At 41.9% G+C, this 23,526-nt stretch overlaps 1 protein-coding gene across 2 annotated transcripts in view; it reads left to right on the top strand.

Annotated features, from left to right (window-relative positions):
• EFHB (EF-hand domain family member B) overlaps positions 1-22,782 on the top strand; it is a 117,273-nt gene extending 94,491 nt beyond the window's left edge. For both annotated transcript variants that reach the window (XM_073568127.1, XM_073568119.1), the window contains exons 9-13: positions 307-461; positions 9,973-10,159; positions 13,914-14,072; positions 14,241-14,422; positions 22,507-22,782. In XM_073568127.1, the coding sequence (XP_073424228.1) occupies positions 307-461; positions 9,973-10,159; positions 13,914-14,072; positions 14,241-14,422; positions 22,507-22,674 (851 nt within the window). In that variant the 3' untranslated portion in view covers positions 22,675-22,782. The remainder of the gene's footprint in view (positions 1-306; positions 462-9,972; positions 10,160-13,913; positions 14,073-14,240; positions 14,423-22,506) is intronic.
• The last annotated feature ends 744 nt before the right edge of the window (positions 22,783-23,526 follow it).

Below are 23,526 nucleotides of genomic sequence, written 5' to 3'. Positions count from 1 at the left end.
GTAGCTATCTATTCTTTTTGCACATCTTTAACACATAAAATACAGGAATTTCTTGAATGCATTTTATTCTGGCATTTGTCACACGAATGGCACATGGATGTCATCCCTGTGCTGTATGTATGTAACCATGGACCCATTGACTTGTATTGACCCTTGTCATCTGTACTGCTGTAAATTTTTCTTTCATGTGAACATCACCATAGGATTTTATAGTTGTCTCTGGTATGCGTAAAAACGGATACTTCATGTATCGGAGACATGTACATGTGAAGAGGGCCTAACAGTGTCTTTCTTTTCCTCTTTCAGGAGTTGGAGATCTTCTTCACTACCGAGCCTCCAAAGATTTTCTAAGGGGTAAAGAAAAACAAAGGGCCGTATTGGCAGCTGTTCAGCAACACTTAAAGAAAGCAAACCATCATTGTTTTACCTCATTACTGGACGGTTTTAGGCATTATGACAAGGTTGGCTGCTTATTGCAAAACAATAATATTTGTCATGTGTTATGGCTAGTGTTGAGCATTCCGATACTGCAATATCGGGTATCGGCCGATATTCGCTGTATTGGAGTTCTGATACTGAGTTCTGATACTTTTAGAATATCGAATACCGGAATCGGAAGTTCCCATAATGCAATGAGCCAGTTTGATTTTATTCAGCCAAAGAGGAATCCTAAGAAGTGTAGGCACATCTTGTTATGCATGTTAGGCATGTTAAGTAATGGCATGGCTGTGATTGGCTGCGAGCAGACCACCCAGCTGCTTCTCCCCCAGACACACGCTGAACAGTGATCTATGGAAAGTGAAACTAGTGAGGGAGGAGGAAACGACCAGTTCTCATTTCAATGCCAGAACACCCCCCCCCCGGACGTTTATCTTAGAAGCAAGAGATGATATCTTGGAAACCGTGCAGACTAGCCACAGAAGGTAAATTACTTATTGTCAGCATTCTGCAGCCCAGATATGCACTGAGATTATGTGAAAAGCCCGGACAACCCATTTAACATAGTCAATATCTTTGTAACTCCGAATGTCTTAAAAAAAAATTAATTCCTGCTATTCCATTTGATTTGGCTAAACCTCTATGCCTTTAATGTCTCCTCCACCTCCCCCAATACATTCTACATTATTCTTAGTTGTTTTCCTTCATGTAGAATTAACCTACAAGGAAAGTAAGGGTTTTTTTTCATTCCGATATTTGTGTCCCATTGACTTGCATTGGTTTCCGGTATCGGAATCGGCAATATCCGATATTTTTGGGGTATCGGTCCGATCCAATCCGATCCGATGTTTTCCGATATCGGAAGGTATCGCTCAACACTAGTTATGGCATAATGTAGAAGAGAGTGATAATAAGTATATGTTCACATCTAGAAAGGTGGTACGATTTTCTCACTTGTCATCCGTGTGTAGTACATATTCAAACAGTTTTTATACAGCATCAGCAATTAAAGATGTTGTCATGACTTTAACATTGATGGCCTACCTTTGGGATAGGTCATCAATGCCTGATCGGCAGAGATGTGACACCCGACCTCTCTGACGATGAGCTTTTCCGTGTGTCAGATGCGGTCGGAACTGCTCAGTTGCTTAGCTGCAAAGCACAGCTCTGTTTACTGTATTCAAATCAACAGGGCGTGGATGTGCAGTACCCGGCCGCGACCACTATTTCGTCGACGAAGCTGTGCACATCTGCAATTGAGCAATTCCAACCGCTGCTGACATCGGAAACAGCTGATTGGTGGGTGTGATCCAATCCTAAGGATAGGCCATCAATGTTAAAGTCCCAGACAACCCCTTTAATAGCTGATGCTGTAAAAAAAAAGATTACATATGGACCGAACACGGATGACCAATAGACTTGAATGGGTGAGTCTCATCCAATTTGCAGAAGAAACTAGTACATGCTGTAATTTTTTCAGAACGCAGAATTGATCAGTACTGCCGCACTGAATAACAGTAGTCCGAGCGCTGATCATAAGGAGGTATATGATGCCTCCATGTGCCATCGTATCAAAGGCATTTTCCTGTATAATGAATGTTTTTAGAGAAGATAGACTGTACATCCATAAATTCAGCATTGGACAGCTGTGTTTTTTTTCTTTTTAACTTCAACTTTTCATACTAGACTAATGTTACATGTAAATTGTAAAATGTTCCAAATAGATGAGCAGTGAATATTAATTCTCGTTTATAGCGGGCACAAGTGATTGCCCGGCGGCTGCAGGAAGCCACTGGCTGGAACTGAACTACTATGCCTGCTATTAAAGCCAATGAAAGCCAATATCCATTCCCTTTAGTAGTAATCACGCATGATCGCCTGGCGACTGCAGGAAGCCGGCGGCTAAGGTTACTGTGACCGCTAATAAAGATAAATGAATATTCACTTCTCTGCACGCCCATGGGAGTGGAGAGCAGTGAATATTCATTCTCTTAAGTAGCGGAGACAATACAGGGCCATGAGCTGCAAGAAGCCTGCAGCTGCTGCTAGCAGCATGTCTGCTATTAAAGAGAAAGGAATATTCACTGCTCTCCACTACCATGGGCAATGAGAGCAGTGAATATTCATTTCTCTTTAGCAGCAGGCACACATGATCACCTGGCGACTGCAGGAAGCTGGCGGCAGAGGTTACTGTGCCTGCTATTAAAGGCCCATAAATATTCACTGCTATCCACGCCCATGGTAGTGGAGAGCGGTGAATATTCATTCACTTAAGTAGCGGTCACACTTTAGAACCCAGCGCTGCAGGAAACCTGCGACTGCTGCTAGCAGCGTGTCCGCTATTAAAGAGAAACTTATATTCACTTACTTCCACTCCCATTGGCATGGAGAGCAGTGAATATTAATTTCTCTTTAGCACTGGGAACAGGTGTTAGCCGCAGCTGCTGCCTTTGCTTCCTGTGACCCGCTGCTTCACCAATGCCGCCCTCACTCCCCCACCTCCCCTTCCAAAGCCACAGCAGGTGCATCCGGACTATAAGAAGCACACCCATTTTTTTCCAATTTTTTTTTAAATCGGATACATTTTTATTGAATTTTTCAACAAAACAACAAAAGACAACACCCATCCAAACCCCCTCCCAACCTCCTTGTTCCAGACCACATAGCAATTAGCAATTTTCTTATTATATTGATCAACATATTTAAGTTGAATAACGCAATCTGCACACTCATGTACGAATCAACGTTCTTTAGCTTTCACCTGAAGCAGGAAGGACATTGTGGAAACAGATTTTATATGCATCATTTCAAGGACCTTAATCGGACATATCTCGCTCGACACAAGTAATAGCACCCCCAAGTAAGGACATAATATCCATGCCTTGGTGAATTTTCCAGACCTCCCATATTTTACAGGATTTATGCAGGGCTCTCCTCTTTAGATATACTCCTTTTTCGAGACGTAGCAGTAGATTCATTTTTTTCCATATATTCCCTAAACGCAGATGGCGCCCTGTCCAACCAGTGCGCTGCTATAATTTTCCTGGCTTGATATACAATGGGGATAAAAGTATTTAGTCAGCCACCAATTGTGCAAGTTCTGCCACTTAAAAAGATGAGAGAGGCCTGTAATTGACATCATAGGTAAATCACAACTATGAGAGTCACAATGAGAAAACAAATCCAGAAAAACACCTTGTCTGATTTGACAAGATTTATTTTGCAAATTATGGAGGAAAATAAGTATTTGGTCAACTAAAAACATGCAAGATTTCTGTCTCTCACAGACCTGTAACTTCTTTTTTAAAGGGCTCCTCTGTCCTCCACTCTTTACCTGAGAAAGCAAAAAGCGCAAATATCCTGAAATAAAAAGTAAAAAATAAACTGCAAATAATGCATAAAGGTAATAATAATAAGGGTATTTATTAAACATAATTTTGATCAAAATAATGTACAAGCCATCCCGCCACGTCACGGCAACCCATGTGGGACAGTCCTACTCTAGTATTTAAAACCTTTTTCACTTGCCAAGTGACGTGAATGTGAACAAGGATCGAGGGACTGACCCACTAGTAAAAGTATATGCCAATACTAGAGTAGGACTGTCCCACAAGGGTTGCCGTGACGTGGCGGGATGGCTTGTACATTATTTTGATCAAAATTATGTTTACTAAATACCTTTATTATTATTATTACCTTTATGCATTATTTGCAGTTTATTTTTTACTTTTTATTTCAGGATATTTGTGCTTTTTGTTTTCTCTGGTTAATGGTCATGTGTTAATATGCACTTACATTGTGCATACACATTAATTTACTTTCTCAGTTCAGACTCCAGTTTTTTATCCACTCTTTACCTGTAGTAATGGCACTTGTTTGAACTTGTTATCAGTATAAAAGACACCTGTCCACAACCTCAAACAGTCACATTCCAAACTCCACTATGGTGAAGATCAAAGAGCTGTCGAAGGACACCAGAAACAAAACTGTAGCCCTGCACCAGGCTGGCAAGACTGAATCTGCAATAGGCAAGTTACTTGGTGTGATGAAATCAACTGTGGGAGCAATAATAATAAAATGGAAGAAATACAAGATCACTGGTAATCTCCCTCGATCTGGGGCTCCACACAAGATCTCACACCGTGGGGTCAAAATGATCACAAGAACAGTGAGCAAAAATCCCAGAACCACACGGGGAGACCTAGTGGATGATCTGCATAGAGGAGGGACCACCGTAACAAAGGCTACCATCAGTAACACACTACGCCGCCAGGGACTCAGATCCTGCAGTGCCAGACGTGTCCCCCTGCCTAAGCCAGCACATGTCCTGGCCCATCTGAGGTTTGCTAGAGAGCATTTGGATTACCAGAAGAGTATTGAGAGAATGTCATATGGTCTGATGAAACCAAAGTAGAACTGTTTGGTAGAAACAAAACTCGTCGTATTTGGAGGAAACAGAACGCTGAATTGCATCCAAAGAACACCTACTGTGAAGTATGGGGGTGGCAACATCATGCTTTGGGACTGTTTCTCTGCAGTGCAGTGTCAGAGGTGTCCCCCTGCCTAAGCCAGTACAAGCTTGGGCCCATCTGAAGTTTGCTAGAGAGCATTTGGATTATCCAGAAAAGTATTGGGAGAATGTCATATGGTCTGATGAAACCAAAGTAAACTGTTTGGTAGAAACAAAACTTGTCGTGTTTGGATGAGACAGAATGCTGAGTTGCATCCAACAAATACCTACTGTGAGGCATGGGGGTGGCAACATCATGCTTTGGGGCTGTTTCTCTACAAAGGGACCAGGACGACTGATCCATGAACTTGAAAGAATGAATGGGGCCATGTACTGTATCATGAGATTTTGAGTGCAAACCACCTTCCATCAGCAAGGGCATTGAAGATGAAATGTGGATGGGTCTTTCAGCATGATAATGAGGCCAAGCACACCGCCAGGGCAATGAAGGAGTGGCTTCATATGAAGCATATGAAGGTCCTGGAATGGCCTAGCAAGTCTCCAGATCTCAACCCCAAAGAAACCCTTTTGAGGGATTTGAAAGTCTGTGTTGCCCAGCGACAGGCCCAAAACATCACTGCTCTAGAGGACATGTGCATGGAGGAATGGGCCAACATACCACCAACAGTGTATGCCAACCTTGTGAAGACTTACAGAAAACGTTTGACCTCCTGTCATTGCCAACAAAGAATAGAAAACAAAATATTGAGATGAACTTTTGTTAATGACCAAATACTTATTTTCCACCATAATTTGCTAAATAAATCTTGCCAAATCAGACAAAGTGATTATCTGGATTTGTTTTCTCATTTTGACTCTCATAGTTGTGGTCTACCTTTGATGTCAATTACAGGTCTCTCTCATCTTTTTAAGTGGGAGAATTTGCACAATTGCTGGCTGACTAAATATTTTTTTCCCCACTGTATTAGTAACTGGAGTAAACCTATCATTATTAAAGAGGTGCTTAATTTTTTCCCAGGTTTTAATCATAAGGACTAGAGCAGGGAGCTTCGTCTTCTTTTTCCCTAAATAACCTGCTTCCAAAATTAGATAATTGGGTTTCCCCACCGTGTACCCCTGGACAATGGAAGCTGTACAGCCCGGAAGCAGTTTAAGCTGTTGTAATTGTGAGGTTAGAAAGTACAGCCACGGGTTAGGGGCAGCCAATCATCCCTCCTCTTTCCCCCTCTGTAATGTGTGATATTTAATCTGAGCTGTGCCTTTTTTCGAAATTAATTCTCTGAACATAGCTTGAAATTTGTAATAGTGTTTCAGAGGAATCCACCCTTGGGCGTTATGAATGACATACTGTATAACAGCTGGGGCATAAGAATCATTTTAACCAAATTTGTGCGACCCACTGCTGATAAAAGTAATTTACACCAGTTGTTGATTTTTGCTTGGAATTTCATGTATAGCGGATCCAAATTTAGAGCTATAAACGATCTAACATTTTTTGAAACTTGAATTCCCAAATATTTAAATGCCTTCTCCACTTTATGTCTCGTTTGACTCACTTTGGATGCTTGAGAAAGTTCATACACTGACATTAACATAGATTTCTCCCAAATAATACGAAGCTGCGAAAAATGTCCAAACTGGTTAATCATAGGTATAGCGTTTAAAAATTAATCCTCTGCATCCCCAAGAAATACCAAAAGGTCATCTGCATACAATGCCACCCTTTCTTCCACAGACCGATGCATAAAGCCCTTTATCTCCCCACTAGTTCTGAGTTTAATAGCCAGGGGTTCCATCGCCAATGCGAACAGCGGGGACAGCCCTGCCTAGTTCCCCTACACATCTCAAAAGCCTCTGATGTACAGCCATTTATTTTAATTTTGGCACATGGATTGCAGTATAAAAGCTTGACCCATGATAGGAAAACGGAACTGAAACCCATGCCTTCATGACACACCAAGTACTCCCACTCGACGCTATCAAAAGCTTTTGTCGCATCGAGCAACAGTACTGCCCTCCCTCCTACATTCTGCGGCTGTGCCTGTAGATTAATAAAGAGATATCACAAATTTATGGCAGTAGATTTGGAAGGCATGAAGCCAGTCTGGTCACCATGAACTAAGTGAGTAATGACCTTTACGAGTCTCATGGCAAGCATTTTGGCCAAAATCTTGACATCAAACCTGCAACAGGGAAATGAGTCAATAGGAATTCGTATGGGTCGGATCTTTCCCCTGCTTAGGCAGCAAGACTATCACCGCTTCAGACATAGATTTAGGAACACCACCCATAATAAGGGATTCCCGGAAGACATCCAGCAAGTTAGGTAACAACACTGAACCCACCTCTTTATAAAATTCAGCTGGCAACCCATCTGTCCCCAGAGCCTTATTAGCTTGAAATGAGGTTAAAGCTTCCTCCATTTCCACCACTGTAAGAGTCTCATCCAATGCCAACCTTTGCTCCCCCAATAACTGTGGCAGAGGCAATGAGCCAAGATATCCATCAATCACCTCTGATGTCATAGAGAGTTTGGAAGAATATAATTGTTTATAGAAAAGGAAAAAATCGCTAAGAATTTCCTCCGACACAGGAGCGGTGGACCCATCCGATGTCTTAATTGCCGGAATAACAGGAGATCCCTGCTGAGCTCTAGCGACTGTGGCAAACAGATTCCCCACCACCCTCCCCCTCTGTATAGAAATTCTGTCTGACAAAAAATCTTTTATATTCCGCCTGTTCCAGAAAGTGATTATTTAGCAGTTTTTGTGCCCCCACCCATTCATCTCTATGAAGCTGAGTTGAGGAATTTACAAACCGCTGTTCTGCCCCATCCACACATTGTTGAATATCAATAGTATGGGCTCTACACTTAGTTTTAATTCTATAGAACTCTTTAATCAGAACCCCCCTTAAAAAGGCCTTCATTGTATCCCAAACTATCAGGGGCGATGCCGAGCCAATATTATCTTGAAAAAAGGTCTTCAATTTTCCAGCTAATTCTTCTCTGTCCTTCATTGTTGTCAGCCAGTATGGGTAGAGCTTCCATAGTCCTCTCAATGCAGTAGATAGGGGAAGAATATTAATAACAACCCTTAATGGGGAGTGGTATGACAACTGTCTCATGAGATATTCCACCTTGTCCACCATTGGCAATAAGAATTGATCACCTATGACCAGGTCTATCCTAGATAAGGAGGAGTATGATGCTGAAAAGCAAGAATACTGTCGTGTTGATGGGAATTTAGACCTCCAGATATCATACCACTGCATCTCCCGTAATACCTTAGCCAATGCTGAGTCCACACTCCACCCAACAAACAAGTTTCCCCTGTATTTATCTAGAGCCATATTGAGATACATATTGAAATCACCAATAATAATAGCTGGAGTATCTGGGTGCTCTATCAGCAACTGGATTATCAGCTGTATAGTTTCCATTGAGAATGGTGGAGGAATATATAAAGCTACTATGCACATCCATACGCCATAAAACAGACATACCAAGCAGATAAATCTGCCCCCGGATCTATTGTGGCTTTTACACATGTAAAAGAAAGATTGCAGTGGATAAGAATACTAGCTTGCCACTTGCCAAATGTAAATTAACCCATACTAGTGTGGTGAGGCAATTACTTATCAGGACTAGTCCACACCCAATGTTTGCAGTCTGACTGATGTTCCCTGCACTGCCACACCCTCTCCTCAATGTCTTTCTGCATGGCACTGCAGATACTGAGACTGGCCTTGCCTGGGTGAGGAAATGCCTTGCCAGTGATGTCCGGCTTCATTTGCATACAGTGAGCAGTTGTATACAACTTGATATTGCACAAATTGATGCATTTGTATGACACAATGAATAGGTTCTTATTATTTAAAATTATTGTATTATAAAAAGGTTCAAAATCATAATGCGGGGCAGTTTAACACTTTTCCGAAGTGAATTCCATTTTTCTGCACTTTTGTTTTTTCCTTCCCCTTCTTCCCAGAGCCACAACTTTTTTTCTTTTGTACACATAGACATAAGAAGGAATTGTGTTTTACGGGACGAATTATACTTTTGAATGATACCAGTAATTTTAACACACAATGTACGGGAAAATGAGAAAAAAATTCCAGCAATTCTGACATTGTTTTTTAGGAATTGCTTTATGGCGTACATTTTGTAGTAAAATTGTCCTCACAACTAGAGTAAAGTTCGGGGTCAGTACCGAACAACTAGTGTCCATGCACGGACCCAGAACATGGACTTCTCCAGGAAGTCCGTGTTACTGTTCAAGTTTGACACCCCGAACATCGGCTGTTTCCCTCGCTGTCCTCTGCGTGACAGTGCGAGAAGCACCTGCGGTAAGTTACTTCGTGACACCCGAGCTTGATAGAGACATATTCTGGTTGTAACACACAGCTATCACCTGCCGAGTGTGCGGGCTCACCCCTTGAGTCCTTGAGCCGTCTCCATACATCTACTACCGACTTGCGCCATACATGCACGACAGATGTCGGTAAAGGCTGTGGAGGAAATTGACAGGTTCTCTTTAGATGTCTGCTTTTTAGTAAAGAATTAAATATCCCATAGAGCAACAATGCTAGTGTATTTAATCTTACAACCTTGCGTTGTGACTTTCATATGCTATTCTTCTTGAAAATGCATGTATAATCTGGGTGTTAGTAGTCTCCTTGTTTATAGGGTATATTTCTACACAGTCTGAGACTTTCAGCACTTTTTGGACAATGTCAGACTATGTAAGAATTTTCAGGAGAAATAAAAAAGGAATGGCAGCGCTCAGTCTAATAAAATGTGACCACATTGTTATTTCATGAACAATAGAGATATTTACTAAATTAGGAGAGGTGACAGCTCTTTTTTAGACCATTCTATTTCCTACTCTAGTTGCTCACTGACAATCAATAGGCTTTATAAACCAAATGCATCTTTATATCTAACCCTTATAACTAATCCTAGGCTACAGTTTTTTTGAAGCTACATTTTACTAAGCAAAGTGGCCAAAAATTATAAGCAGTTTTTTTTAATCACTATTTCATTTTATTTTTTGTTTCCATAGAACAGTGATGGAAAAATTGATAAGGATGATTTAAAAAAGACTTGTGAGCAATTTGGCCTTTATTTGGAACCTGTTCTCTTGGACTCCTTGATAGAATACTGTGATGTTGACAAAGATGGATTGATTAACTTTGTAGAGTTTGCCAACTTTCTGAACTGGAAGGATAAACTGTCAATTGGAAAACAAGGTGAGAGTAATATCCACAATATTTATCTGTTCACATGTTGATGATTATGTGGTCCAAACTTTCTCAAGTTAATTGTGAGTGTTAGAGACATGCAGGAGATTTGCAGGATCCTGGTCTAGCAGCCTTGTCGATAATCCATGACCGCCAGACCAGAGCATTGCAAGCTTTCTACTACCTGTGACATCCCCAATGCCTTTTATCAGTTAACCCCCCCAAAGTCCTTAAGTTGCAGCAGGATGTACTCATAATGTCGCAGGAGCCTGCTATGCAGAAGAAGCATCTGGGATGCTGCAGGTAGTAGAAGGTTCACAGTGATCTGGACCAAAGTCTAGTGCTAATATTTTTGCTTAACTCTAATTTTGAGTTGTGATTGTGGTGACTATACAGGTGCACGATGCAAATAGTATAAAGTGCTGTGGTGTGTTCCACTATTTACTTACTGTGTGACAGCTGTCGTGTTGGTGGCAGCTACATCTCCATGCACGAATACAGCACTTCGCTACCTCTGGCAGTCCCATAGAGGATGAATGGAGTGTTGTTGAGCTTTTGCACTGTTGCTCTATTTAGATAGACGAAAGATAGACAAAAGTGCCTTGTCGAGGTCTCATCAGTCGGATCCCACAGTCGTATTACCTATCCTGTAGATAGGTAATAAATTCTTGTTACCAGAAAATCCCTTTAAATAACTACTAAGTATAAACTTTACACTTTCACTTTCTAATCTAAAAGGGTTGTCTCAGACTTAACAATTAAAGGTGGGTCATCAGTATGAAATCGGTGAAGGTCCTGTAAGCGGGTGAGGTAGAATTACCTCCTTGCTTCCATTCCTCTAATTGTTTTCCATGTGTTGATGTTAACATATGCTAATGTTGGTAATGTCTATCTATATATATAATCGTCTTATCGTGTCTATCTGTAACCGAAATCCCGCGGCGGTGAGTGGTCGCGGCTGCCAGGCGCAGCTGTTTGTAACAGTAAGCTGCGCCTGCCGCTGATTGGTCGTGGCCGCGGCAGGCGCAGTCGGGCGCAGCGCTCAATCGGGCGCAGCGCTTAATCTGTAAAAAATAGAATTAAAATAAAAAAAAGGTTATACTCACCTTCTGATGGCGAACGATCTCCTTTCCACGTTCCTGGCCTCGCGGTCCCAGTAATGTTTTGTGCCTTAGACCGGAGATGATGTCACTCTCCAGAGAGCACGACGTCATCAGCCGTGTTACGTGCAAAGCATTACTGGGACCGCGAGGCCGGGCGCATGGAGTGGAGATTGAGGGCCATCGGAAGGTGAGTATATAACTATTTTTTATTTTAACAGAGACCATGCATACCAGGAAAGGGGGGTGACAGGACCATGCATACCAGGAAAGGGGGGTGAGGGGACCATGCTTACCAGGAAAGAGGTGAGAGGACCATGTATACCAGGATTGGGGGGTGAGAGGACCATGCATTCCAGGATTGGAGGGTGAGGGGACCATACTTACCAGGATTGGGGGGTGAGGGGTACCATGCATATCAGGATTGGAGGGTGAGAGGACCATGCATATCAGGATGGGGGGGTGAGGGGACCATGCATATCAGGATTGGGGGGGTGAGGGGACCATGCGTACCAGGATGGGGGGAGGGGTACCATGCATATCAGGATTGGGGGGTGCATTATTGCATTATTATTAAAACTTCATAAATAAACTACATACATATTCTATATTACCCGATGCGTTAGAATCGGGCCACCATCTAGTGATTAATATTTGCGGCACTGGTTCATAGTAATATGTATTATCGCTCACATTTATGGTACTGCCACATTCATACATGTGTTACGATTCTTTTTAGAGCTATATTATATTTTGTGGTGTTCCTTTAGTGTAATACTGTAAATAATATAATGTGATGATGTGTACTAATTCTCATGTACAGTTAAGGGAAAGTAAAGTGCATACTTTTGGGACATTAGAGGAGGGCACCTTAGTACTATAGTTCTTATAGATAAGAGTAGGTGTAGTTCCTTTGTGGGCCACTAGATGGAGGCATACTAGTGTGCACTGTAGGTATAGTTTATAGGATGGTTATAGGAGGTTAAGTGTAGGAGGGGCTGCCTGGTGGTAAGACAGGCATTTTCTAGGATGTTAGGTCAGACGGGGCCAGGGTGCCCGAAGTGTCCACATGGGCTATAGGTCTGGACAGCTTGGCCGCCATGTAACATAAAATTGCTGCAGCCCACTTTATCCATGGCCACTGTGCATCATAGCAGTGGGCCAGAATAGGGAAGGAAAGATGTGGTGACTCATCGCCTGGGCGGATGCCTTTAGGGCAGGAGTCGGTTGGACTGAGGAGATAAAGAAAGTTGGAGCTTCGACAAGAATGGAACAGACTGGCCGGATGCTTTACCAGAGGCAACCAAGCCTGGTGACTGATGATTTTGAGTCTGGTGCCAAACAGGCAGAAGGAATTGTCATCATGGTGAGGTTAGGCCAGGAAGGAACTGGGGAGCAGTCTATGATGGTCCGGTCTGGGCGTGTGCTGCACAGAAGTGACAGCAAAGCAGCGAAAAATAAGGAAACAAGTGAATTCCATGATGTGCCAACTGTGGATGTACCGTGTGAAGTATTAAGTAAAGAGAATTTTCAAGTTATTCTAGACTGTGTCTCCATTATTGAGAGTCGCCTGGAAGAGGGACCATTGCCGCCTAGGAAGTTCCTGGGGGGACCTGAACTTGGAGATGCAGGTACGCTGAGAAGAAGAATACAGTTTTCTGTAGGGCAAGGTCAGGACACAGATGCTTCAGTGTCTCTGGTCACGGCTACAGTCCTGTACTCCCTTTACAGTCCAACAACTAGCGTCCAATATAGAAGAAAAAATTCAGCACTGCTGCAACCACTTTCCTACAGCACCATAGTGTGGTGCAAATTCACACACCTGGACTACACTCCAGCTATCCACAGAACGGGTGCTCAATCCAAAAAAAATACAAGTGTCTGTATTATGGAAAAAGAACAAAAAGGATGGCACTCACCGTTCAGAAGTAGTGTACTTTATTGTGGGATAAAAAGCATAGGCTTGGGAGCGATATAAAGACTGTGGACAACGGCCGTTTCACGCACTTGCGCTTCAACGGGTCCTGAGGACCTGTGTGGCTGGGTAGATTCGATATAAGGATACACGTGCAATCCTAAAAATGAGGAGATAATAAAATTGATGGTGAAGCCGTGCTTTCTATGTCTTGGATCCATGCTGTGCTGAAAGAAGCAGTGTCCGTAGCATTTCGGCCGGCTGTGCTAATTCCGACATCTGCTTGAAAGGAAAAAGTTGCCGCTGTGTGTCTGCATGACATAACTACACTACGGGATTTCTTCTGTAGCAAAAAAGAAGAGTGCTGCTATTCAACGTGTTTCTGAGAATGATACCTCAGAAACGAGTTACAAATATCCATAGGTGTTAAGCTAGGTTGAACAGAATTCGTTATTTACGGATCCCATCAAGGGACTGGAGACAATTTGGGAATTTTTGCTTCTTGGTTTGCTGATATCTACTAGATGTTTTCTTAGATAAAAAAATAAATGGATAATAATTCTGTTCAAATAGGACCCATTAAATCTTAGCATAAAGTCACAATTAAGGGTATATCAGAGAGTGCACAGGACATTGTTTGTCTTATTAAAAGGGCTCTCTGGTGAAAACAAGTGATCACTAATTCATATGATTGGTATGTGTATTGTGAGGATTAAACATTTAGATAACTGTATAGATTTTTCTTTAGTCTCACTTGAAGGTCATCTTAAACCTGAAGATTTAATTTTGGAGGAAGGGGCATCAGAAAAGTCACTCAGAACTCTTTCAAAGGGAAACCAAACTCCCAAATTCAACCAAACCTCATCTTCTAGGATCAATGCCACCATTGGAGGACCACTTTCTTCTTGTAAGTACAGTCTAATATACTGTCGCATAGGGTACAATAATAGATGCCACAAAAATGTCATTATTCACTGTTCATTGGATTTGAAGAAATGAAAATAAACAGGAACGAAGGTCTAGTAAGATGTCGGCTTGTTTTACTTATAAAATGTATTTATCTTTTTTTACTCAGGCTTTCAGACCCATGGCATACCTTCTATTCGAACAGATCTTGCTCCACCTAGATTTCGCAGGATCAGTGACAGAACTAACTATGGGGATGAGTCAAATGCTTTTGGCTTGTTGTGTCCCTCCATCTTTACCCAACACATGGTCTACGAACGTGATATTTTTAAATCCCGGACAAAAGAAGAGGTAATAGAAGTTTGTTGTACTGCAGTTTTGTTATCACTGATCACTGATTCTCATTTGTATCATTGTACACAAGAGGCTTTTTGCACACAAGTGAAAATTATCAACATTTACCAGCATGATTTCTAATAAATAGAGATGAGCGAGTATACTCGTTGCTCGGGTTTTTCCGAGCATGCTCGCGTGTCCTCTGAGTATTTTGGCGTGCTCGGAGATTTAGTGTTCATCGTCTTATCTGCATGATTTTGCGACTTGTAGACAGGCTGAATACATGTGGGAATTCCCTATCAAACAGTTATTCCACACATGTATTCAAGCTGTCTAGCAGTCACAAATCATGCAGATAAGACAAGGAAAACTAAATCTCCGAGCACCCCAAAATACTCAGAGGACACATGAGCATGCTCGGAAAAACCCGAGCAACGAGTATACTTGCTCATCACTACTAATAAAGCTACCTCAGATTAGGAAAAAATCTGGCCTCTCCATTATGCCTTTAACCCCTTCCTGACATGAGACGTACTATCCCGTCCACGGTACCCGGGCCCGTATGACCGGGGACGGGATAGTACGTCTACCGCGATCAGCGGCGCCCACGTGGTGAGCGCCGCTGATCGCGGCCGGGTGTCAGCTGATTATCACAGCTGACACCCGGCACTATGTGTCAGGGGCGGTCACGGACCGCCCCCGACACATTAACCCCTTGCACACCGCGATCAAACGCGATCGCGGTGTACCGGGAGTTAAAGGGAAGCATCGGCAGGGAGGGGGCTCCCTCCGTGCTTCCCTGAGCCCCCCACGGCAGCGCAATGTGCAGCGCTGCTGCGGGGGACTCCTATCCTCCAGGCCCCCGAATCCAAGATGGCGACGGGGGCCTTCGGGGGCCTGGGGAAGCTGGCTTCCTCAGTGCCTGCAAAGCGCAGGCATGAGGAAGCCTTGTGCACTGCCTGTGACAGATTGCTGATCTGTCACAGTGATCTGTGATGTGACAGATCAGCGATCTGTCACAGGACAGTGATGTCCCACCTGGGACTATGTAATAAAGTAAAAAAAAATTTAAAAAAAAGTGTAAAAATAAATTAAAAAAAATCGCCAAATAAATTAGTAAAAAAAAAAAAAAATATTCCCCAATAAATTCATTTTTTTAAAATAATAAAAAAAAAAAAACAATAAATGTACACATATTAGGTATCGCCGCGTCCGTAACGACCTGCCCTATAAAACTGTCCCATTAGTTAACCCCTTTAGCGAACCCCTTAAAAAATAAAAATAAAAAACGAAGCAAAAAATAATGATTTATTATCATACCGCCAAACAAAAAGTGCAATAACGCGAGATCAAAAAGACGCATATAAATATCCATGGTACCGCTGAAAACGTCATCTTGTCCCGCAAAAAACAAGCCGCCACACAGCATCATCAGCAAAAAAATAAAAAAGTTATAACTCGCAGAATAAAGCGATGCAAAAATAATTATTTTTTATATAAAATAGTTTTCATTGCATAAAACCGACAAAAACATAAAAAACGACCTAAATGAGGTATCGCTGTAACCGTACTGACCCGAAGAATAAAAGCGCTTTATCAATTTTACCGCACGCGGAACGGTGTAAACGCACCCCCCCCAAAAGAAATTCATGAAACGCTGGTTTTTGTTCATTCTGCGTCCCAAAAATCGGAATAAAAAGCGATCAAAAAATTTCACGTGCCCGAAAATGGTACCAATAAAAACGTCAACTCGTCCCGCAAAAAATAAGACCTCACATGACTCGGTGGGTCAAAATACGGAAAAATTATAGCTCTCAATATGTGGTGATGCAAAAACTATTTTTACAATAAAAAGCGTCTTTTAGCGTGCGACAGCCGCCAAACCTAAAAACCGCCATAAATAGTAAATCAAACCCCCCGTTATCACCCCTTTAGTTAGGGAAAAATAATAAAATAAAAAAAATGTATTTATTTCCATTTTTCCATTAGGGTTAGGGCTAGGGTTAGGGCTAGGGGTGTGTTGGGGTAGGGTTAGGGCTAGGGTTAGGGCTAGGGTTAGGGTTAGGGCTAGGGCTAGGGCTAGGGTTAGGGCTAGGGCTAGGGTTAGGGCTAGGGTTAGGGCTAGGGTTAGGGGCGTGTTGGGGTTCGGGTTGGAGTTAGAATTGGGGGTTTCCACTGTTTGGGCACATCAGGGGCTCTCCAAATGCAACATGGCGTCTGATCTCAATTCCAGCCAATTCTGAGTTGAAAAAGTCAAATGGTGCTCCTTCCCTTCCAAGCTCTGCTATGCGCCCAAACAGTGTTTTACCCCCTCATGTAGGGTATCAGCCTACTCAGGACAAATTGCAAAACAATTTTTGGGGTCCAATTTCTCCTGTTACCCTTAGGAAAATAAAAAATTGGGGGCAAAAATATCATTTTTGTGGAAGAAAAATGATTTTTTTATTTTCACGTCCGAGTGTTATAAACTTCTGTGAAGCACTTGGGGGTTCAAAGTGCTCACCACACATCTAGATAAGTTCCGTGGGGGGTCTAGTGTCCAAAATGGGGTCACTTGTGGGGAGTTTCAATAGTTTAGGTACATCAGGGGCTCTCCAAACGCACATGACAACCGCAGACCATTCCATCAAAGTCTGCGTTCCAAAACGTCACTGCTTCCCTTCCGAGCCCCGACGTGTGTCCATACAGTAGTTTTCTCCCACATATGGGGTGTCAGCGTACTCAGGACAAATTGGACAACAACTTTTGGGGTCCAATTTCTCCTGGTACCCTTGGGAAAATAAAAAAAATGGTGACTAAAAGATCATGTTTGTGGAAAAAATACGAATTTTTTATTTTCACGCCCGGGCGTTGTAAACTTCTGTGAAGCACTGGGGGGGTCAAAGTGCTCACCACACATCTAGATAAGTTCCTTGGGGGGTCTAGTTTACAAAATGGTGTCATTTGTGGGGGGTTTCCACTGTTTAGGTACATTAGGGGCTCTCCAAAGGCAACATGACACCCGCAGACCATTCCATCAAAGTCTGCATTCCAAAACGTCACTACTTCCCTTCCGAGCCCTGACGTGTGCCCATACAGTAGTTTTCTCCCACATATGGGGTAGCAGCGTACTCAGGACAAATTGGAAAACAACTTTTGGGGTCCAATTTCTCCTGGTACCCTTGGGAAAATAAAAAAAATGGTGACTAAAAGATCATGTTTGTGGAAAAAATACGAATTTTTTATTTTCACGCCCGGGCGTTGTAAACTTCTGTGAAGCACTGGGGGGGTCAAAGTGCTCACCACACATCTAGATAAGTTCCTTGGGGGGTCTAGTTTACAAAATGGTGTCATTTGTGGGGGGTTTCCACTGTTTAGGTACATTAGGGGCTCTCCAAAGGCAACATGACACCCGCAGACCATTCCATCAAAGTCTGCATTCCAAAACGTCACTACTTCCCTTCCGAGCCCTGACGTGTGCCCATACAGTAGTTTTCTCCCACATATGGGGTAGCAGCGTACTCAGGACAAATTGGAAAACAACTTTTGGGGTCCAATTTCTCCTGGTACCCTTGGGAAAATAAAAAAATGGTGACTAAAAGATCATGTTTGTGGAAAAAATACGAATTTTTTATTTTCACGCCCGGGCGTTGTAAACTTCTGTGAAGCACTGGGGGGGTCAAAGTGCTCACCACACATCTAGATAAGTTCCTTGGGGGGTCTAGTTTACAAAATGGTGTCATTTGTGGGGGGTTTCCACTGTTTAGGTACATTAGGGGCTCTCCAAAGGCAATATCACACCCGCAGACCATTCCATCAAAGTCTGCATTCCAAAACGTCACTACTTCCCTTCCGAGCCCCGACGTGTGCCCATACAGTAGTTTTCTCCCACATATGGGGTATCAGCATACTCAGGACAAATTGGACAACAACTTTTGGGGTCCAATTTCTCCTGGTACCCTTGGGAAAATAAAAAAATGGTGACTAAAAGATCATGTTTGTGGAAAAAATACGAATTTTTTATTTTCACGCCCGGGCGTTGTAAACTTCTGTGAAGCACTGGGGGGGTCAAAGTGCTCACCACACATCTAGATAAGTTCCATGGGGGGTCTAGTTTCCAAAATGGTGTCATTTGTGGGGGGTTCCACTGTTTTGGTACATCAGGAGTTTTCCAAACGCGACATGGTGTCCGATCTCAATTCCAGCCAAAAACGTCAAATGGCGCTGCTTCCCTTCCGAGCTCTGCCATGCCCCCAAATAGTGGTTTACCCCCACATGTGGGGTATCAGCGTACTCAGGACAAATTGCACAATAACTTTTAGGGTCCTGTTACCCTTGGAAAAATAAGAATTGAGGGTGAAAAGATCATTTTTGTGGAAAAAATATGATTTTTTAATTGTATGGCTTTATGTTATAAACTTCTGTGAAGCCCATGGGGGTTCAAAGTTCTCACCACACATCTAGATAAGTTCCTTAGGGTGTCTAGTTTCCAAAATGGTGTCATTTGTGGGGGGTTTCCACTGTTTTGGTACATCAGGGGTTTTCCAAACGCGACATGGTGTCCGATCTCAATTCCAGCCAAAAACGTCAAATGGCGCTGCTTCCCTTCCGAGCTCTGCCATGCGCCCAAATAGTGGTTTACCCCCACATGTGGGGTATCAGCGTACTCAGGACAAATTGCACAATAACTTTTAGGGTCCTGTTACCCTTGGAAAAATAAGAATTGAGGGTGAAAAGATCATTTTTGTTTAAAAAATATGATTTTTTAATTGTATGGCTTTATGTTATAAACTTCTGTGAAGCCCATGGGGGTTCAAAGTTCTCACCACACATCTAGATAAGTTCCTTAGGGGGTCTAGTTTCCAAAATGGTGTCATTTGTGGGGGGTTTCCACTGTTTTGGTACATCAGGGGTTTTCCAAACGCGACATGGTGTCCGATCTCAATTCCAGCCAAAAACGTCAAATGGCGCTGCTTCCCTTCCGAGCTCTGCCATGCGCCCAAATAGTGGTTTACCCCCACATGTGGGGTATCAGCGTACTCAGGACAAATTGCACAATAACTTTTAGGGTCCTGTTACCCTTGGGAAAATAAAAATTGGGGTGAAAAGATCATTTTTGTGGAAAAAATATGATTTTTTAATTGTACCGCTGTACGTTATAAACTTCTGTAAAGCCCTTGTGGGTTCAAAGTTCTCACCACATATCTAGATAAGTTCCTTGGGGGGTCTAGTTTCCAAAATGGGGTCACTTGTAGGGGGTTTCCACTGTTTAGGTACATCAGGGACTCTCCAAACGTGACATGGCGTCCAATCTGAATTCCAGCCAATTTTGCATTGAAAAAGTCAAACGGCGCTCCTTCCATTCTGAGCTCTGCCATGCGCCGAAACAGTCGTTCCCCCCCACATATCAGGTATCTGCGTACTCAGGACAAATTGCACAATAACTTTTGCAGTTCAATTTCTCCTGTTACCCTTGGTAAAATAAAAAAAATTGAACCTGAAGTATTTTTTTTATGAAAAAAAGTTAGATGTTCATTTTTTTTTAAATATTCAAAAAAATTCCTGTGACGCACCTAAAGGGTTAATAAACTTCTTGAATGTGGTTTTGAGCACCTTAAGGGGTGCAGTTTTTAGAATGGTGTCACTTTTGTGTATTTTCTATCATATAGACCCCTCAAAGTGGCTTCAAATGTGATGTGGTCCTAAAAATAAAATGGTGTTGTAAAAATGAGAAATCGCTGGTCAACTTTTAACCCTTATAACTTCCTAACAAAAAAAAATTTTGGTTCCAAAATTGTGCTGATGTAAAGTAAACATGTGGGAAATGTTAGTTATCAAGTTTTTTGTGTGCCTTATCTCTGTGATTTAAGGGCATAAAAATTCAAAGTTGGAAAATTGCGAAATTTTCAAAATTTTCGCCAAATTTCCGTTTTTCTCACAAATAAACGCAAGTTATTTGAATGAAATTTTACCACTAACATGAAGTACAATATGTCACGAGAAAACAATGTCAGAATCACCGGGATCCATGGAAGCGTTCGAGAGTTATGACCTCATAAAGGTACAGTGGTCAGAATTGTAAAAATTGGCCCGGTCATGAACGTGCAAACCACCCTTGGGGGTGAAGGGGTTAATGATCTTTCTAAGGGTGAAAGCACATGTGGTGACTGGCCGCCACCTCAATAGTCTCTGTAGATAAGCTGGTTACTGTTTCTAGTTGCATCCTGTGGATATTTAAATACAGCTTTCAGTGTGGATTTTGCACCAAATGTCTGCAGAAATGTACAATATAATACATTATTCCAACAAAACACCCTGAGGCCTGGTTGGCCTCTGTGTGATACAATTAGTGATGCAGAATGCAGAGCTCTGTTTCATCTGTATGCTGCTTTACAAGCTCAATTATTACAAGATGTTGCTTCAAATTGTGGGCCCTAAAAAGGAAAGTATTTAAAGTGAATTTCCACTTTAATTTCTAGTCACCAAAAAGTTTTTTGTATAGTATTATTGGATATTGGATGGTGTATTGTATTATGGGATTTGGCTTGATTAAATGTAAAATTATTAAGTAAAAAAAAGAAGCAAAAAACTTGTGACATCAGTTGGTCACCATGCTTTTTTGAGATTGTTTTCATGGCATTCACCATTATTTTATACCAACCTTCACTTAGTCTGGACCTTTCCATAGCAGTAAATTCCAAGTGGCGAAGCTTCTCAAAGTACCTTTTGGTAAGCGTTTTAAGTTGGCGTATAGTTACTGTTATTTTTTAAACAGTTGTTTATTAATAAAGGGCTGGTGACAAACAGTGACATCGGCTCCTAGACTTCAACTCAACTTTCACAAAGGAACACACAGTTTTCTTTATTTTAGAAACTGTATGTGAGCATTTGTTTTTTTTTTTTTTTTTTTTGTTTAATTTGAAAATTAGGACACTACTTGAATACTCATGGATAGAGGTGAGCGAATATGTTTGGAATCGATCGCCGAATCTGAATTTGCCATATTCATGCCATATTGGTACCCTTATTGTGCCGAATTTATGTTTGACAATCGATTCCGAACATATTTGGTCATTTCTTCTCCCATTGACTCCAATAACGTTCGGCTGTGTTCAGTGAATATTGCAATTACAATATTTGCCGCCGTCGCCGATCGTAATCGGAACCGAATTTTGAAAAATTCTCTTTCATATTTTCTGATAGGGTACATAAACAGAACTTTTGTTTATCAGAAAATCCCTTTGAGTTGTCTCAAGTTTAGAAATGGGTAAAATTGCAAAGTGCTTGTGAAAAACAAGCAACTTTGCAATTTGTCCCTTGTCAAAAATTCTTAATTCAGTTCAAAAGGACCGCAGCCACATTAGATAAGAGTATTCAGCTGACAGCTTTCTCTTCTTTCTCCCTTATACACAGAAATATTCAGCTTAGGCTATGTGCACATGGTGTGGATTCACCCGCAGATTTTTCAGCGCGGATTTTGCACAATCCGCAGGTCAAAAGACCTGCGGATTAGCCTGCGGTTTTGCCCTGCGGTTTATCACCTCCACAATGGAGGAGATGGTAAACCGCAGCGGAATCCGCAGAAAAGAATGACATGTCGATTCTTTCTGCGGATTTGAAACCGCAGGCAAAACCGTGTGGAAAAATCCGCACCGTCTGCACAGCGGTTTCAATTTCCCATAGGCTGGAATGGTACTGTACATCACCTGCAGTTCTGCTGCGGATCCGCAGGGCCAAATCCACTGTGGATCCGCAGCAGAATCCGTACCGTGTGCACATAGCCTTAGACGAGCATTTCTGTGTACTCTGAGAAAGAGCCACTGCCAGGGAAGAACCAGAGGCCAAGCCATTGGAAAGCCAAGAAACATCATATGTCGTGGAAGTGTCAAGAGGCCCCCCCATTCAAATTAGACAATCAGCCGATCCCGCCAATACATTTTAAACTTATTTCTGCTAATTTTGGCAATAGTACTATCAAGTAGAGGGGGTGCTCTAAGGGTTGTCCTGTAGAGCTGGTGATGAATCTTGCACAGATTTTTATACATGCTGTCATGAGAATTATTAAGTTCCAATAAACTTTTAATATTTACTTAATGTGAAAACATTCTCTTCTTTTTCAGATGGCTCAGATTCTGCATACTATTGGTGTTAATATGCCAGATAACATATTTGAGGAGCTCTGGAAATTGGCTGAAAAAAGACATCCAAAGGGAGAAGTTTCTGTTGAGACAATGAGAAGTGTCTTAGAAGACTTGCAGTCAAACACCAAATTATACTCAATTGCTTGAAGCAAAATGTTATTAAACATGTCATTGTCTCAAAATTCCTTGATGAGCAAATCAGAACTTATATTTTGTACTGCTAATAATAATAATAAATGATAATTTTTATTTTTATATAGCGCTAACATATTCCGCAGCGCTTTACAGTTTGTACACATTATCATTGCTGTCCCCGATGGGGCTCCCAATCTAGATTACCTACTAGTATGTCTTTGGAGTGTGGGAGGAAACCGGAGTACCTGGAGGAAACCCACACAATCACGGGGAGAACACACATGAATCTTATGAAAAATAAGTGATATGTATGAGTAAATGTTTGTTACATTATTCCATTGAAACATGCATTGTTTCATGATATGACTGATGTATTTTGAAAGCTCTTTTTTAAAATTTTCATTTTGGATGTTCAAGAAATGACAGTGAAATCAAGTTATCACACAGGTGAGGTTTTCAATGGATGTAAACCCATCTAGAAGCCATATACAGGAAGGGTATCATTAATGTCTGAATGATAATATATCGGCTGATAGTTGATGTGCCATCCATCGGTCATGAAACTTCCCATTTAGTTTTGCGCAATTGGTAATCTGATTGTTAAAAGGAATCAGTAAACAAGTTTTTCCTATGTAATATGACAGCAGTATGAGGTAGAGAAAGAGACCCTGATTCCAGTGATGAATTACTTAGTTAACTGGGTGCAGGAGTTATGATAGAGTCACACCTTTCTCTGCTGCAGATCTAACAGAGCTCTGTTGTTGAGCTGGGTATAACCAGCCCACACCACTGATTGACAGTTTTGTATAGTGAGAGAGAGCTGTAAATCAGTGCTTGAGGTGTGGTGTGACTACAAGGCAGGAG

Source organism: Dendrobates tinctorius, unplaced genomic scaffold, assembly GCF_039654945.1.
Source record: "Dendrobates tinctorius isolate UK_male_01 unplaced genomic scaffold, ASM3965494v1 ptg000005l, whole genome shotgun sequence".
NCBI lineage: Eukaryota > Metazoa > Chordata > Amphibia > Anura > Dendrobatidae > Dendrobates > Dendrobates tinctorius.
Note: the sequence above shows the minus strand (reverse complement) of the source record. Positions and strands in the feature narration are given on the sequence as shown.